This window comes from Camelina sativa, chromosome 7, assembly GCF_000633955.1.
Source record: "Camelina sativa cultivar DH55 chromosome 7, Cs, whole genome shotgun sequence".
Classification (NCBI taxonomy): domain Eukaryota; kingdom Viridiplantae; phylum Streptophyta; class Magnoliopsida; order Brassicales; family Brassicaceae; genus Camelina; species Camelina sativa.
The window spans coordinates 18,816,418-18,836,448 of record NC_025691.1 but is presented as its reverse complement, the minus strand read 5'-3'; the positions used below and the strand labels follow the sequence as shown (position 1 = coordinate 18,836,448).

Genomic DNA, 20,031 nt, shown 5'->3' with positions numbered 1-20,031 from the left:
GATACGCTCTGCTCGAAGCCGATCAACGAATCTCCATTTCTAATCATCTCCAATCCATCCCAAACTCACCCAAAAGCTTCAGGAACCTATAAGAACCATAACACAACCTCCACAAGCAAGAACAACACCACAAGACACGACCAATCAAGCAACCAAAAGATTCTCAAACTTAGATAAGCCATGGTCATGCACTCACCTCTTTTGCAGGAAGTTTCTGACCTAAACTGACGAATCCAGCACCCTAGAAGGCTTCCCTGTCGTTCCTAGCACCATATCTCCACTCCACAAAAACAAATCTCACCAATCTAGCTTAGAATCTCCAAAATCCCTCAAGAACACTCTCTCTTCTCTCTTTTCTAAAAAAACGGCCAAGACAAACTCCATTCACGACCTAGGTCGAGTTTTCCCTTAAATATATGGTTTAGACAACCCAAATAAATCAAACTAAACTAGAAACGACAATTAAAAACAACCTGATTGAACCAAACATTGATGGTGTCGATCAACATTCCCCTTGGTGTCGATCGACACCTCTTTCCAATAACCAGAAATTGGTTTGCGGATGTTATAATACACACGATGTTACAAAATTTAAATAGAACTGAGATTTTAATTTTATAACATATAAATCGAAACATAATAAACAAAAGACTTATTCAACACATGGACTAGTCAACGAAAGACTTAATTACTAAAATCAAAACATGGCCATTCTTTCCTCTAAAGAAAGTCTGGTTCAAGTCGATTTGACTATGGTTAGTTGGTTACGTTAGAGTTATTTTGAAAGCACGACTTTATAAATTGCCATGCAAAAAAAATAGATGTGGACAAATTCTATTACGTGTATGGTTTGTTTTAGTTGGTCAATGGATAAACGATTCATAAGCTGCCACGTCGTATGTGCCTTTCTTCAAGCAAGAGTTAAAACCATAAAACAAATCACATCTAATTGTCAGTTTGTCACTCCAGTTAGCTACACCGAGATTTGCCTATGTGATTCTCATTGATCTTATATATTTAGATCTTCATCCTTAAACTATGTAAATTAAATCATGTTAAATTCTTTCAATATGTTGAATAAACAAAATATGGAATCACATTGACACATGATGCATTTTTATTGGTTGTTAAAGTTTTTTATACTTTTAATTTCATTTTAATTATTTGACATCATTTAATTCATAGTAATCAAAATTTTATTTTATTTTGTATTATATCAAAATTTATTATTTTCATACTTTGTAAATAGAAACTTGTTTCACTGAACATATCAAAATAAAACAGTTGTAGATAATAAAAATTGAATTTATGTTAAATTATTAGGTGAAAGAAAGAGAAGATGATGTGAAGTGTTAAAAGGTAAAATAGAAAGTGTTGAAAATAACAAACAATGTACATAATATGATAATTTTTTTTTATCTTCAATCGTTTAAAAAGGTGATTAGATTTTTATTATAACTAGATTTTGATATGATGTACACTGGGACAAGTTATTTGATAAAAAAAAATTAAAATTTAAATATTATTTATGTGTTAATTTTGTTTACTTTGTTTAGTGTTTAGAATTGTACTAACTTTATTTTGATTGGTAATTCTATGATTTAACTTACAATATACTACGGTCTCTCTCAACTTGTTTTTCTTTCTGCTTTTCTTCTTCCCTCGCTATGTCCTACTTTTTCTCCTTCTGCAGTCTCTCACCAACAGGTGTCTCATCACCAAATAGAGAGAGAATGTAGGAGGCTAATGAGTATTTATCCATTCTTGTAATAGTAGAGATATTCTTCATCTTCTTATTAGTGGTATTGTATCTCTTAACCAAAGCTCCTATTTTCTTCTTTTTCTCAGCGCTAGACACTTTGGCAGAGATTTGTGAACCGCGTACGACTCATCAATGATTCTACTTCTTTTCCCCTTTTTAGAAGAGAAGCAAATCACCGGAAGACAACTGGTGGTGGTAATAAAGCATAGATGATTTCATTCATTGATCTTATATTTAGATATTTCATCCTTGACTATGTACGATGGAGGTGTTGAATTCATACAATGAAGGTATTGAGAAATAAAAATAATCTATATAGATTAAATCATTTTTCAACATATTGAATAAACAAAAGGTGGGACCTCTAACACACATGATGCATTATTATTGTTTGTTAAAGTTCTTTATACTTTTAATTTTATCCTAACTATTTGACATCATTTAATTCATAGTAATCAAATTTTTCTTTTATTTTATAATATTTCAAAATTTATAATTTTCATATTTTATAAATAGAGATTTGTTTCACTTCATTTGAACATACAAAATAAATAGAATAAGGTGTTGAATTTTATTAAACAAAACTATTGTAGATGATAAAAATTGAATGTATGTTGAATTATTAGGTAGAGAAAAGAGAAAATTATGTGGAGTATTATGAAGTAAAAACGAAGGTGTTGAAAATAAAACCAATGTACATAGTTTAATATGTACAATAGAAGTGTTGAATCGTTAATTCAACAGTTGAGTTTATACAACGAGAGTGTTGAACAATGAAAAAAAATCTATATAGATGAAATCATGTTGAAAGAATTCAACATGTTGAATAAATAAAAGATGGTACCACTAAGACACATGATTCATTATTATTGGTTGTTAATTTTTGTTATACTTTTAATTTCATCCTAACTATTTGACATTACGTAATTCATAATTAATCAAAATTTTATTTTATTTTGTATTATATCATAATCTATTATTTTCATACTTTATAAATAGAGAATTTTTCACTTCATTTGAACATATAAAAATAAATAATAAAATAAATGAAATAAGGTGTTGAATTATTAAACAAAACCCTTGTAGATTAGAAAAATTAAATGTATGTTGAATTCTTAGGGGCATCCACAATGGGGGGTTTATATTTTTGGAGCTCTTAAATTTTTAATTACTATATTTTGTACTCTTAGTAGGATAAGAACTTTGGGAATCCTAATTAAATTTTTGCCCTCCAATGGTGGGTTTTAATTTTGAGTCACCGACAAACTCCAACGGATCATCGACCTACCGACAAACTCCATTTCCACCACAACGTCACTCTCACCGCCGGCACTCCCCCTCAAAACATCTCCATGGTCATTGACACTGGCAGCAAACTCTCCTGGCTTCGCTGCAACCTTTCCTCTAACCCAAACCTCTCAAAGCTAATATCGAAGCAGGATGTGAAGATGTCTTATACCACCAATAGATTCCACCAATAGTTGCAACCAGCATTACAGAGCTTTTCTCTTCTTCCTGACGTCTCCGCAAAACATCGCCTGCCTTTGCAAGAATAGCATCAGCATGACAAATTAATTTCCCACTGTTTAAACATTTCTGATGTGCTTGGCTAAATGATCAAAGTGTTAAGCAAACAAATATAAGAGTTCTTAGTCATAGATTACCTGGTACCCAAGCAGAGTACAAGATCAGCCATTTTGCAGTGCTTCTCTAGCAGGCAAAGCATCCTGCAGCATAAGAGTCACACAAAGATTCATTTTTACGTTTGTTAAAGTAAAACCGAATCTTTAAGTTTAGCTCCACACTTTTGAAAAAAAACACCTTCTTGATGTATCCTTCAATCCAATAGTTTCCAGATGTAAGGAAAAGACTTGGAATTCAAAAATCTTGATCAAACTGAGACCAGCTGAACGAGAAAGCATTCCGCTACAGAGCATGATTCCGTTGTTGAGAAGGATCACCTCCCTAGAAACAACAGCTGAGATATATTAGATTGAACCTATGACTCTCTGTAAGCAATTTCAAGACATAACTCTAATACACAACAATGAAAAAAACAAACAAACACAACCGAGAAAACAAACACACTTGAGATGACATTATGACAACATAACAACAGAAAGTGTGAAGACTCGCACAAGAGCCAAGCAAAAAACAAAACTGAGGAAGAACCAAATAGAATAAAAGAGAGAATGACTTACAGAGAAAACTTTAAGCAATGGACACAGAAAAGACAAGAAGTCGATGAGATCGATGAGAATGGAACGTGGATGATGGAAACGACGCAATCGAAAAACAGAGAGTGTTGTTAGCCACCGATGTTAGCATTGGATTCCGCAGAAACCCTAATTCCACCAATGTTAGCCTGTCTATTGCATTTCTGAAATTGTGAGTTCTCAGTTTGGGATTTAGCCAATTGCAAAAAGAACAAGCATGAAACACCTTCAAGCCACCATCACCAAACCCAATTCGAAAGTTCAAAACTTGTTCACACAAACACCGATAAAAACATAGAATCATATGCACGACAATCCAATGTTTCGAAACAATTTACACCAAAAACAAAGAAAAGATTCAAATGAGGAGATTAGAAATCGAAAAACTCACCGGAATCAAAAAGCCGAGATGGGCAATATCCGAATTCAATCTCCTCCGAGTTCAATCGAGAGAGAGTGAGAGGGAGAGGAAGAGAAAGAAAAAAAATCAATCGACCATCAAAAATATCCTCCTACCCCAACATCTTCGCGACTTCGATCGAGAGAGAAGACAGAGAGAGGGAGAGGAAGAAAAAAAATCAATCGACCATCAAATTTTTTTATCTCGGTTTGCCCAACCAATTGGTGACACGTAGCCTCTCTTATAAGCAAATTGAGTCTACTATATAAGAGGACCTCTTATTCTTTTTCAATTTTCTGATTTATTTTTTCCTTCTTTCACTTAAAACCCTTCTTAAAACCTCAGCTGGAGAAGATCTAAGTTGAATTATTAGGTGAGGAAAGAAAAGATGATGTACAATGTTAAAAAGTAAAGAAGAAACTGTTGAAAATAAAAATCAATGCACATAGTCTTATAAAAACTTTGTGTTCGATTGTTTAAAAAGGTGATTAGATTTTTATTATTACTAGATTTAGATCTTGGTACACCTTTTATTTTTTTGTCATCTGATTTTATATTATAACTGAACAGATTATATCTGTTGTAATCTGTTGAACACAAAAACGGTGAAAACATATAAATCACCTAATACTAAGCCCAAACAAGGGAGGCATAAGCTGGGAAGTTGCACACTTCCAGAAACATAAGACTGCAAGTTACACACTTCCGGAAACAAAGATACAAAGACTAAACAACCTAGAAAAACAGGTTACTATGGAATAAACAAAAACCAAAGTACTAAAATTATCCTACTGAACCAGAAAGAAATTCACATGCTTTCCCATAGAGCATGTAAAAGCCGGAGAGTACCTATTAGACCGGAAGTGCCATAAACATAATAGCACATCATCGAGAAACCATCATCAGCACCGGCAGGAAAGAAAGCAAGCTCGAACGACATCAGAGAAACAGAAGCCACAACCATCGAGCCACACAAAATCAGTCAAAAGAAAGCGAGCCAAACTAGGGACAAAGAAGAAACCTTGAGATTCGATCTGAGACAAACCAAAGAGGACTAACAGCTCTTACACGCGGACCCTCGTCGACTCAGCTTTAACCATCTACATAATCAAAACTGGTGACCTCCTCACAAGAGAACAACTGAAAGACGATTCCACTACTATGCCTAAAACCCAAAACAACAACTCAAAAGAGCCACCAAAGAGAGCTAGTAGATGGCTAGCAACAAAATACCATCCGGATGACAAGCAGTAAGAACGAAACCTAGCATATAGCGCAAACATTGACTAGCCATGAGACCTAATAGAGCAGAAGAACTAAAATTTAAGTACCAACCAACAGAGAAGGCAAGTTTGAGAGAAGACCCAAACCACAAACTTCTCTTTACAACCTGAAACCATCGGTTGAAGCCAACTAACACCAACAACAACACATCCTTGATGAGAAACCCGCAATCCAAAGAAGAGAGAAACGAAAGAGATACCATACCAGACCAAGAGCCGACAAGCGATCGTCTCCTTCAAACCACCAGCCACCGGAGAACCACCACCACCAGCCACAACGTAGACTAACCCGTTAACAAACAGATCTGTCTCTACCACAACCAAATCTTACCGCTGATGGCTTCCCCTTCTTCGATCGATCTTTGCTTCAAAGGGGATTTGACAACAGAACCGCAACAACACCGAACAACAGATCTAAACCAAAGAAAACGCAAACTAAGAAGCAGAACGAAGAACTACACCCTCCCGCAGCTCCGACATGGAGCCCGACAGCCGGAGAGGGCCAATCGAAGAAATCTCCTTTTACTCGGTGGTGGCCGCTCTTGGGAGAGAAATTAGGTTTCGGGCGATGATCATATGAGATCTTGGTACACCGCTGGACAAGTTATTTGATTAAAAAAAATAAATATTATTTCTGTGTTAATTTTGTTTTCGTTTTTAGTGTTTAGAATTGTAATAGTTATATTTTAATTGCTGGTTTTATGATTTAACCTATAGTATAGAACAATATATTTTTTACATTATATTAATTTAGTTAATTTAATTAGATATATCTAATAATCTAATATTGATATTGTTAGCAAAATCATAAAATGATCTTTTTGCCTGTGTAGTACCGAATTAATGATATTTTAAATTTTATATTTATATCAACCAAAACTTGTCCTTCCTCCGTCACATGATATTTTAATTTGCCACAGGACAAAATTCGTAAAAGTTGAAATATATTTTAATATTTTGAATACTTTATAAATTTTTTAAAAAATGAAAATATTTATAATATTTAAGCTTTATATATTTGATAATTCTTATAAAACGTTTAAGATATTATTAATATCTTAAACATTTATAAAGTTAAAATATTTATAATAATTAAATTCTTATAAGGTTTTAAGTATTTCTATTTTTTTATAAAATTTAAATATTTATAATATTTTAAAACTTTTAAAAAGTTTAAATTCTCTAAAATAAAGAATGGGTATCAACCAAATAATTTTTTTTAATTTGGATATCTGATAAATCACTAATTTTATTAACTAAATATATTATATAATAATTCAAAATAATTTAAATAGAAAGTCAAATAAAGTATAAAGAGACTCACATTTTTAAGTGTTAATTAGTTGAAAGATTTTTTTATCTTTTAAATCTTACCTATAACTGATTTTAGAATTTTGGTTACTAAATTTTGTAAGAATTAATATTGCAAATAAACATAATTATAAAGATAGAACGCAAAATATAGTTCAAAAATGTAATAATGTCATTTGGGGTAACAAATACACCAGAATCTTAGCTTATTACGAGACATGTAACCTTCTTTTAAAAGTTCTAACAAAATTTGGCTGTAACTAAGTTCGACACCAAAAAAAACAACTAATAAATATAGAAAAAAATAATAATAATTACTTTTAAACTCGTGCACAAAAAAAAAAATAATTACTTAAGCCATGTACATACTATATAATATAACATTCGTCTATTTTATTCAAAAAATTCAACCTACGAAAAACACATTTCTTGGTCACAAAAACAAAACGGACGAAGACCATTTTTACACTCAGCATTATTAAACCTACAAAATCCAAACCACGGACTACTTGACTAGTAGTAGTCTAGTACTATGACACAGGAGTTGTGGCTGTATTTGTAGAGGAAGATGCTCCCGGCGAGTTACAGCTTCTCTCCACGGAACGTTTTGGAGATTGCGCCGCCACAGCAACTGGAGCATATACACCACCACCGTTGTTGGCTGCATCTGACGGTGGATGAAAATCTTGTGGCGACGGCACCCAAATGCCTCCAACCACCACGAATTGTGGCTGTTGCGGGTTACCATTACTCTGTGCCGCTACCGTTGTCGCTGGCCTTCTTGTATGAAGTCTATATTTCTGAAATAATATTCCACAAAAATGGTTAGGGGAAAAATTATAGTTACAACATTTCATTTAATTACCATATAACGTGTCATACTCATTATTAAACATAAAAATTTGATTAGTAATAACCTGTAAATGGCTTTTCACTTCGTCATTTGTTAATCCATCAACTTTCATATGATCTCTAATCTGTTTAGGAGTAGCAACTGCAAAAAATAGCCAATAAAAATCATTAATTTTTCAATTTAATTACGAATCACTAATGAGCCAATCAGAAAAAGAGATACAGTAATTTTAATTACCATGAGATCCTCCGAGCTGTTGAAGTGCGTTTAGGAATCGTCGGTGTAACTCCGGCGACCAGCATCGTCTTTGTTTTCTATGCGTTTGAGTTTGGTGCTGCTGTGTCATCTGTATCTGCTCCTCTCCAACTTTATCCAAATCACTTTTAGCACCACCAGTTTCCGTGGTGGAGCTAGTAGTCGTCGCCGGCGCAGAACTGGCAACTTTCACCGCCGCAGGTTGCAAATCAGTTTCCAAAACGCGTTTTTTCTCCTTTTGAAACGGTTGAAACGCACCGCTTTTTGGTTTCACCTCCACCACTTTCGCTCTCTTAACTACACGCTCCTAATCATTCGATTTAACACATAAACATAATTAATTAAAAAAACTCATAACCAAGAATTAAAAACTCCCAACAACAACAAAAAAAAAAAAAGCTCAAAATTTTTTAAAAGTACCTCTTTAGGGTTAAGATCCGGTGATGGATTCCATAACTGAACAGATCTAAGCCAATCAGATTTCTTATTAGTCTGTTCAAGTTCTGGAGAAGATTCATGTTCATCTTCTTCTTCATCTTCTTCATCTTCTTGAGACAAGGAACGCTTCTTGATTGGAATGAACTCTTCGAAAACAGGACCACCACAAACACTTGTCGTCTGTTCAGAACACTGTTGTTCTGATATTGTCGTACCAGATAACTCCTTCCGACAAGCTTCGATCGCTACAGAAACCCATAAATAAAGTGATTTTGGTAAGAAACTAGTATGTGTGTTAGGAGATATTTGAAATTGAGAATGATTAGAAACATACCTTGAGTAACGAGTTCTAAACAGAAAGGAAGCTCGCGTTGAAAGACTTGGATTTTTTTCTGTTCTTGTTCAAGTGCTTCAACGTATTCATGACATTTCTGCATTTTCTTAGCGTAATCCATCTCCACCATCATTACTAAAAAGGTAAACCAAATGGGTAGATAGATCTATAGAGAAAAAAGAAGAAGAAGAAGAAGAAGAAGAAGAAGAAGAAGAAGAAGCTTTAATTAATCTCAAATGGAGAAAGAATAATGGATCTTTTAAATGGAATCAAAGCATAGAGTTGAAGAGATAGAGATAGAGATAGAGAGAGGGTTTTGGTAATTGGAACAAAAAAGAAGAAGAAGTGAAGGGGATCGAGGTCGGGGCGTCGCGTACCTAAACGAATCTTTGAGAGTTTTTTTCTTTTTCTTTTGGATCTTTTTAGATGGGTAAAATAGTAAATTAGGGAGGGGTTGTGGGGTTAAGGGTGTTTAAATGTGTGTGTGAATATTCGGAGGATCAGATTCGGTTTTTCTTTTTTTTTTTTAAGGTTCGCATCTGTTTTGTAATGATGGCTGGAACTGACGTCACTATTCTCTCTTTTAGATAAGAACGAAGACTCAACAATTCTTTAATTTGTTTCTTCCTTCTCTTAAAAGATTCACACTCCAACAAGGTTTAACAAAATTCAGATTCCTTTTTCACACCAGTTTTAGTCCCTTTTTAAATTGTTTACTAATTTATAAACATTCTTTATTTGTTTTTGTGTTTTTATGTTGACATCTACTTTATAAAATAAAAAATTGACATTCACCTAACAAAATATGCGCTCATTAAATATATTCAAATATTCTTATAAGAAAATAAATACTATAATATTTTGATGACTTTAAATTATACTATCGTTTATGGTTTTTCTTAAATTAACCCCCAAAAATTATGGTATCATTCACTACTACTTCTTTTTTTGACAACTGGAATCATCTACCTAATTCACTATCTGACATTTTTGCGTGTGACATATTTTAAAAACAGATACTAGAAAGAAAGAAAAAAAAACTGAATTGGAAAGGAGCTAATTTTTGGTGAAGGAATATTCTAGGGAACCAAAAAAAAAAGAGAGAGAAGAATCTTATTTAAAGAAGTGTGAGATTCACATTTGCCCACGCCGCGTAGTACTAATTATCTCCGACCTTTCATTCTCTTAAGAGCCAAAATTCCACAAATATGCCAATGTTCTTTTTCACGCGTTCTTCCGCGCGTGCCCACGTTGCCAAATCCTCTGTAGCGTATTCAATTTGATGCAACCAGATTCTGCTTTTGTCATTCATATATCCTTTCTTTCTTGGATTTATTCAATTCATCTTTATCTGTTTACGTTTTCTTTTTTTCATTATGAAATACAAAATGGTTCAATTCATTTATGGTATTGGTTCGATTTTTTTTTCTATCATTAAGAAAACAAAGATGTTTTAACTAATAATAACTAGGATGATAAGCAAAGATCAGATTCATTGCAGCATTCTATAAAATCAATTTGTTATAAGAACTTAAAAAAATCTTACTTTACATATAGACACATTTGTTGTCTGAGTTTGATGGGCAGAGGAAGCAAATATACATGGTTGGTCTTATTGTTGTGGTGTGGGACATAAAATTTAAACGAGTCCATCAATTATTACTTTATTAGCTAGCACATGTTAATAATTGTTTTTATGGAAAAGAAAACGACTACCTAATATTTATAATTACATTTTTTATTTGTATGAGTGGTAAGTTTTGAGAGGAAAGCAGATTCTAAAAGCTGATCATAATTATTAACATCTATATATGCATCTTCATGTACTATTATAATTGTTAGTGTTTGAATCTGGAGACATGATCTCCTCCAACACGCATTCAGGAGCTCTCATTACAATAGTTCAATGCTTAGCCATTAATGAAGAACAATAGTGTTAGAACTGTTAAGGAAATTATTACATTTACAAGGAATACATAAAATATTGATTTTGTGTGTAACTATTACCTAATCCCTGATTATTTTTAGTGGCACTTGTGTTTGAAAACATAATTTTAATGTTTTCAATGTTCACGTTGCCAAATCTTCTCTTGTGTATTCAATGTTCTTGATGCAACCAGATTCTGCTGTTGTCATTCGTTTTATCTTCTTTCTTGGCTTATTCAATTTTGTAGTATTTGGTTTGATCCTTATCTTCTTAGTTTCTTTCATTATGAAATACAAAATGGTTCATATATATATGGTTCGATCGATTCCTTGATTAAAAAAAATAAAGAGTAGTATGTATTTTATTAGACATAATCGATAGGGTCATATAGATTTTTCTGATGGATGATAAGCAAAGATCTGATTCACTTGCTCACTATGTTCATATTTTAAAATAGTAGTATGTTATAAGAACTTGAAATATCTAAATCCACGTATAGAACCTTCCTTTATTGTCTCAATTTGATGGACAGAGGAAACCAGGAAGCACATATATACATGGTTGGTTTCGTTGTGGTGGTGTGGGACATATAAATTTAAACGAGCTTGCCTCCATCAATTATTAATTCTATTAGCTAGCACATGTTAACAATTTGTTTCAATGGGAAGAAATAAATAACAACAAATACCTCTATAGTTTTATTTATATTTTTTTACCAAAAAATTATCATACATTTGGTTCAAACTTCAAATGAATTTGTAAATTTAACAATACACTCCATCTATGTGAATAAGATGGAAATGATGTACTCGTTTATTCTTTGATTTCATAAACTACGAATAACGATTAAGCGCGACGAGCAATGTGGATGAGATCCAAATTCTTCAAACTTCCAAAGATGTGTGCAACGTGAAAGAGACATCAAGACAAAATACAGTAAATTAAAATGGGTATAGATACACAATTTAAAAAGGATAACAACATATGCACCATTAAACTCTAAGTTGATGTTGCTTTTAAGCCTTAAACATTAAACTTTTACAATTTAAAATTTACCAAAACACGATTAACCATTTAATTTGAATAATTTTAAATGCGTTTCGGTAAATTTTAAGTCGTAAAAGTCATCCACTCTAAACCATTAATGTCTATTGCATTTACCAAGAGACGTAGTCTTCCCACCTCCGTTCACACAATCATTATAAAAGTTGGTTTCCTGATACACCACAACACATAACCAAACTTAAACCATAGTCTTCCATAGCCCAAGAGCATATGAAACGAAGCAACAGAGCAAAATGAAGAGAACCTGAAACCCATTTGAAACCCTGTCTTGCTGTTTTTCATAGTTAGCATCTCTAACACACTTTCCTTCAATGCATCCTACACCATTCACAATTTTGGATCAACTAAGCTGTACCTAACTCCATATATAAAATATATAGTTTGGATTAACCCTGATCTCTGCTTCCTGATTTGAGTTTCCCTGACATAATATCTTCTCTTAGCTTCTCAACAATTCTAACTGTAATCTTGTGTCCAAAATCAGACGCTAATATATAGCGTCTGCAATTGCATATTCCACGATTAGATAACTCTATTCGCATCCAAAACCTACATAATCGACAATAAGAATTAAGAGGTTCAAAGGACCTCTTCCAATTCATCGAGAACTCGATATGTTTTGACGAGATTCCAAAAAAGCAAAAGCTCGTTGATGAATGCTAGATTCTCCCTAGACTTGGAGAATCCGGAGAAAACCTTCTCCACGTTGCTCAATGTGAACAAGATAGAAATGATGTATTCATTTACATGCTTTGATTTCAAAACATGAGTAACAATCAAACGCGACGAGCAATGTCGGCGAGATCCAAAATTTCCGCGCTTCCTAAGTTGCATGTATGATAAAAGAGACATAAAGACAAAAATGTGTCATGAATTATGCTAAACCACCCAACTAAAAAGGGACAACAACTTAAACCATTAAACCCTAAGTTGATGTTGTTTTTAAGTTGATATATCCTAATAGTTCTACTCAAATTATTTATTATATTTAATATAGATATATTGAATACTCCACAATATGAAAACAAAAATCAGATTTCTATGTGAACCAATTTAAGGGATTAAAGTGCACACATGTTGACCAAACACAAATATCTTTTCATGTGAGCAATTATTATATTATTTTCATTTTATCCTTGTAATTAGAGGACATATTATAGAAATCTTGCTACAAATAAAATTTTTAGTTTCTTTATGATTTCTCATATACATATGTGAACTATGAAAATCCAACCCAAAACATACAAACTTCCATATTAACTACCTTGACTAACCATAAATTTATGAAAAGTATATTTAATAAAACATGCAACATATGTTTTTTTTCAAGACATTAAGGTCAGTTCTTTTAAGTTTTAACAATCGCTCAACTAACAACACCGACTGAAAAAATACAGTGTATATTGCGCTAATGGAGGAACAATGAACAATCTCCAACAATTGTGTGAGTTAATAGTATCCTCACATGAATATGTGATGATAGATTCAGAAGGTAAGATAGTGGTTATAATCAGTTTAAACTCTCACAAAGAGTCACATGATCAGCTCTTGAAATCTCATCGGGTGATCTTTGCTATGTCTAAAGACAATGAAAACACCCTCACTTGCCTTGGAGAAGACCAAAAATTATCGGACTAGCTCCATCTCTATCTCTTCTAGCTTTATTGTGTTTAATTCTAGACAGACTCCTTCTCTTACTTTTATTGTGTTTAATTCTTGTACGAGACCTTTTATTTTGTTTAATTCTTGTATGAGACGCATTAGACTTTTTTTTTTTACTTAAATGAGAGTGATCTTCGTGGATGTTTGTGTTGATCGCAACAGATGAATGTTTATATAGCCATGAACCTATTAAAAATTGTCGCGGAACATATCATGGAACTTAAAGTTATCAAAATAGTTGCCGGAATGAATCACAACAGTTAGAAATGTCGCCAAAATAAGTCATAATTTTCGCTGAAATATTAAGCGATCAGTTATTGTTCTAAAACAAGCGCTGTGTCTCTTTTTATAAAAACACCACCATCATTGTTTTTTACAATTTTGTGTTTAAAGTAACAAAAATACACTGGTTTTCTTTTGTCACTATCGCTGATTCAGCGATCAATAAAAGAACAGGGCCTAATACTTAAAAACTTAGATTTTTTTAAATATAATACTTAAAATTTTGATTTTTTTAACTGAAAATATTGTTGTTTTTCCAACATGATTTAGATCTCACTAGAAATAGACTGGCATCATAACTTTATTTCACATTTAATGAGAAGTTTTTTAATCTAATTCAACCTAAAATTGGGAGATTGAGGTCTCGATATTAGAAGTAAACCTTTGATTTCAATTTTTTTGGTTGTTCACTATGGAAAAAATATATTAGCACACTATGTATGGCTTAAGTAAATTAGAACATGAATCATAAATTTAATCTGTATATAATTGGTGAAATTATGAAAAATGGTTTAGGATAGGAAAATGAAAAGAAAATAGCAAAATTGTTCTGATACCACATAATTTTTAATATAATCAAACAAAAAATTGAGTTTCCATTTTTCTATAAAATATACCATTTTTAATATCATTTTACAATTGTTATAAATCACTTGGAGTTGGAGTGTATCTCCATAACTGGCCCATTCATATGTCAAAGTCCACAAGGCCCATTGGCCCTCTTCTCTTATTCTAAATCGGTTTAGGAATCTCATTGTACTTAGGGCTTTATCCTTTACTATATAATGTACTTATTCGATTGAATCATTAATAAGAAGAGAGAATACATCCTTCGAGTTTCTCTACTTTCACAACACGTTATCAGCACGAGTTTGTCCTAAACTCCAACAAAGAAAATCTCTAAAACCCTAAAGCCGCCACACAACAGCCCTTGTTCGTTCAAGCTCAAAAACAGAGGATAAATTAGTGATCAAGCTTGAGGTTCGTGGCTTGTTCGTGATCAGCTTGTTTGTTATCCGAGGTCTTTAGCTCCAGGATCAATTCCATTCAACCCCAAAAGGTGTTAAGGTAAACAATCGAACTTATTGGACATGTATATCGAATCTTATCCTTAATTCTATTAGAACCCTAAACACTGCAATTACACAATCAACAAATCTGATTCCTAAAGTTATAAACCCTAAATATCTTAAACCCTGAATCCGATTGTATTCAGTTTAAATCCCTAAAACCTTGAACCCTGAATTCTAAAACTTTAAAATCGGATTGTATGAGGTTTAGAATTATTTAGGATGAATTGATTGTTGTTATTTGTTTGTTCTATGTTCATGCATGAAACCTTAGAACTAAAAACCTAAAATCGAAAAAATATATATTAAACTGTTTGTTCTAAGTTTTAAGTCTGAGTATCTTTGATTGTTTGTCTAAAATCAAAACCCTAAAATCAAAACTTAAAATCGGAACTGTTTTATGTCTTGCATGAAATCCTAAAATTAAAACCCTAGAAAATCGTAAACCTAGAGAAAAGTTTTTCCTAAAACCTCTTGTCCTAATTCTTTTCAGAATAGGAAAATTTACTAAACTAAAAAAGAAAACTTAATAAAAGGAAATACACTAAAATAGAAAATTGCTTGCATGCTTTCTCTTGTTCATAATAGATTTTAAATTTATCTAGGGTTGTTTTCATGCATACAATTAACCACTAAATTATTTAATAAAAGACAAGAAATTATCTACTAAAATCGGCATGGTTCGGTCTTAAATACCGCATGGCCTAGACTAAAACAATCGGCATGTTCGGTCTTAAATACTGCATGGCCTAAGACTAAAACGATTGCATGGATCGGTCTTAAATACCGCATGAAAATAATCGGGTGCATGTCTTGTATTTTATAGATGGCAAAGATCAACAATCTCCAATATGCTGCCCTTAATGTCTATGGAGACAACTATTTGCAATGGGCATTGGACACTAAGTTTATGCTGAAATCAAAGGACCTATGTGAATGTATCGAGGATGGTAATGATACCACCGAAAATGAAAGATACAAGGCGATTCTCCTCATACGCCATCACCTTAATGAGAGTCTCAAAAATCAGTACCTTACCATTGAGAATCCTCTTGACCTTTGGATAGAGTTGAAAAACAGATATGGACACCAAAAGACGGTGCTCCTACCAAAGGCTCAATTCGATTGGAAAAACCTAAGGATCTAAGATTTTAAATCCGTGGATGAGTATAATTCAGAGCTATTTAAGATAGTCTCGATCTTGAAACTATGTGGTAAGGAGATTACTGAGGAAGACTTGCTAGAGAAAACATTCTCAACCTTTCACACCAATAACATACTGCTTCAGCAACAGTATCGTGAAAAGAGCTTTAAGACATATGCAAGTCTAATCTCTTGTTTGCTACTTGCTGAGCAAAACAATGAGTTATTGTTGATGAACAGTGCAATGAGACCTCTTGGTACTGCCCCATTACCAGAAGCCCATAAGGTTGATATGACCAAGAAAGAGCCTCAAAGGCCTAAAGAGACCAAAGAGTCTAACTACGTCCATAGAGACAAGCATCACGGTCGTGGTCGTGGTGGTAGAGGATGTGTGGTCGTGGCAATTACCAAGGAAACTATTATGATGGTCATGGCCGTGGGAATCGATCAGACTTCGGTCGTGGAAGAGGTAGAGGCCGCGGAATTTTCAAACCGCAAAATAAGACCAAATTCGTTTGCCAACGATGTGGTATGGGGAACCATTGGGCAAAGACGTGCAGGACATCTAAGCACCTTATTATCTCTATCAAGAGAGTTTGGAAAAGAATCCAGAAGCTAACCTGGTTCATCTCGATGGTGAAGGAGATGTCGATCATGAGAATGATGACCAATTGGATTATGAGACTTCGGATTGTCTAGGAGATAAAAATTAAATTTAAAATTATCTTGATTTAATTTCTATGTTTTATACTTTGAATTTTATTAGATTATAATTTTGGTTTAAATTCAATTATTTTATTTCCTTCAATATAAAATTGTTTATTTTATTACTTTATGTTTAAAACATAAATTCTTGTCCATTTTAGAAATGGATGAGGACAAGAACATACTTGTGGTGGATAGTGGATCAAGCCACACAATTTTGAAGGATAAGAGATACTTTATTAATCTCATTTTGAAAAATGTCAATATTAGCACAATAGCGGGTATAACAAGTTTAATTGAAGGCTACGGCCAGGCCAATATATTTTTACCTAATGGCACACATCTTGAAATAAGTGATGTCTTATATTCACCCAGGTCAAAGAGGAGCTTATTGAGTTTCAAAGACATTCGTTTGAATGGTTTACATGTTGAAACTAAGGGTGAAGGAAACCAAGAGTTCTTATATATTACTGAAATCACGCAAGGCCATAAGAAAGTCTTAGAGACTATACCCTCATTATCCACTGGTCTTTAAAATGCTAAGATTAATATGATAGAGGCTAATATGGCAATGAACAAGATGCTCAATGAACAATTCACTTTATGGCATGACTGGCTTTGCCATCCGGGTTCGAACATGATGCGTAAGCTAATTATGAATTCAACTGGGCCCACTCTTAAAGAGAGACGAGTTATCCCTAAAAATCTCATGTGTGTAGCATGTGCACAAGGGAAACTCATTATAAGGCCATCACCAGTGAAAGTCACTAAAGAGACTTTATTTTCTGGAAAGGATACAAGGAGATATATGTAGACCAATACACCCACCTTATGGGACGTTTAGATATTGTATGGTCCTTATTGATGCATCGACCAGATGGTCGCATGTTTGCCTGTTATCCACAAGAAACCTAGCATTTGCTAGATTGTTAGCCCAAATCATAAGACTAAGAGCTCACTTTCCAGATTTTCCACTTAAGACTATACGTCTAGATAATGCTGGTGAATTTACATCCCAAGCGTTTAATGATTATTGTATGTCCATGGGGGTAAGTGTGGAACATCCTGTGGCACATGTACATATACAGAATCGATTAGCTGAATCCTTCATTAAATGGATTCAATTAATTGCTCGACCATTACTCATGAGGTCGAAGCTTCCTGTGTCGGCTTGGGGACACACAATATTACATGCATCAGAGCTTATACGGATCAGGCCATCTAATGAGCATAAATATTCGCCATCCCAATTATTAACGGGTCATGAGCTAGACATATCCCATCTAAAAACATTCGGGTGTGCCGTTTATGAACCGATTGCTCCACCACAGAGAACTAAGATGGGACCTCAAAGGAGGATGGAAATATATGTTGGATCTGATTCTCCCACCATTATTAAGTATCTAGAACCAACTACGGGTGATTTATTTAAGGCTAGATACGCGGATTGTCAGTTTGATGAATCTGACTTTCCTATATTGGGTGGAGAGACAAACAAGCTGGTCAAAGAAATATCATGGAATCAAACATCCTTAGATTGGCAAGATCGTCGGACTCTAGCATATGAGGCAGAGGTCCAAAAGATTATACATTTGCAAAAGCTAGCTAATCAATTGCCAGATTCCTTTGTTGTCCTAAAGAGAGTTATGAAATAGTACATACCAGCTTGTAATACACCAATACGTATTGATGTTCAAAAGGAACACAATCAACAAGTTGCTACAGAGTCTAAGGCATGTTTGAAACGTGGTAGACCAATAGGTTCCAAAGATAAGAATCCTCGGAAATCTAAGAAAGGTGCAAATAAAACCGAGGTTAAGAAAAATATAGACATGGCCGCGGCAAATCCTAAGGCACCGAATGAGGTTTGGGACGATGAACCTCAAGGTCCTGAAGGTATTTATAATAATGAGATCTCAATAAACTATATCATGTCTAGAATTCAATAGAACCCAACAGATGTCAACATCGATGAAATATTTGCATATAAGGTAGCACTTGAAATAAATGAGGATCATGAACCCACGTCTATATTAGAGTGCTCTCAAAGTTCATAATGGTTAAAATGGAAAGAAGCCATTGACGTGGAGTTGAATTCATTAAAGAAAAGGAATGTGTTTGGTCCGATCTTAAGGACACCATTCGATATATAGCCAGTTGGACACAAATGGGTCTTTGTACGAAAGAGAAATGAGAATAATAAAATCGTAAGATATAAGGCACGACTTGTAGCACAAGGATTCTCTCAAAGATCAGGAATAGATTATGAGAAGACATACTCCCCTGTGATGGATGCAACGACTATTAGATTTTTAACAAGTCTGGCTATAAGAGAAAAACTTGATTTGCGGCTAATGGATGTAGTGACCGCATATTTATATGGTCCACTGGATAATGAGATTTATATGAGATTACCAGAGGGTATTGAGCTCAAAGATAAGAATGGTTCTTGAGAACAATATTGCATAAGGCTAAACAAATCCCTTTATGGACTGAAACAAAGTGGGCGTATGTGGTATAATAGACTAAATGTGTACCTAGCTAAAGAAGGCTATAAGAATGATCCCATCAGTCCATGTATTTTTATAAAGAAGTTTGCAAACAAAGGGTTTGTAATCATAGCAGTATATGTGGATGATTTGAATATCCTAGGAACCTCTGGAGAAATCGCCCAAACAGTTGAATATCTCAAGAAAGAGTTTGAAATGAAAGACCTAGGTAAAACTAAGTTCTGTTTGGGATTGCAACTTGAGTACATAAATGATGGAATCCTTGTGCATCAAATGGCATATACTGAAAAAGGTACTCAAGAGATTTAATATGGACCAGACTCATCCATTGCCTAGACCAATGGTTGTAAGAAGCCTAAATTTGGACAGTGATCCATTTGGTCCAAAGAAGGACGATGAAGAGATTCTCGGTCCGGAAGTGTCATACCTCAGTGCTATAGGAGCATTAATGTTCTTGGCTAGCCACACTAGACCAGACATTTGTTTTGCCGTGAACCTCCTAGCAACATTTAGTTCTTGTCCGACCCAAAGGCACAGGAACGGTATCAAACATGTATTGCGTTACCTACAAGGAACCTTGGATTTGGATTTATTTTATACTAACTATAACAAAGAAGGTTTAGTTGGTTTTGCTGATGCAGGTTATCTATCTGATCTACATAATGCAAGGTCTCAAACCGGCTATGTGTTTAGGCACGGTGGTACAGCAATTTTGTGGCGTTCGATGAAGCAGACCATTGCGGCCACATCATCTAATCATGCAGAGATTTTAGCCATGCATGAAGCCAGCCGTGAGTGTGTTTGGTTGAGGTCCA

At 33.8% G+C, this 20,031-nt stretch overlaps 1 protein-coding gene and 1 pseudogene across 1 annotated transcript; both read right to left on the bottom strand.

Annotated features, from left to right (window-relative positions):
• On the bottom strand, positions 7,310-9,279 carry LOC104701501 (myb family transcription factor EFM-like). The gene is made up of 5 exons (XM_010417193.2): positions 8,853-9,279; positions 8,501-8,763; positions 8,063-8,387; positions 7,890-7,966; positions 7,310-7,772 (listed from the first exon to the last, which is right to left on the bottom strand). Exons 1-5 carry the CDS (start codon positions 8,983-8,985, stop codon positions 7,503-7,505), a joined length of 1,068 nt encoding a protein of 355 aa, XP_010415495.1. The 5' UTR covers positions 8,986-9,279; the 3' UTR covers positions 7,310-7,502.
• On the bottom strand, positions 11,921-12,678 carry LOC109125465 (annotated as a pseudogene).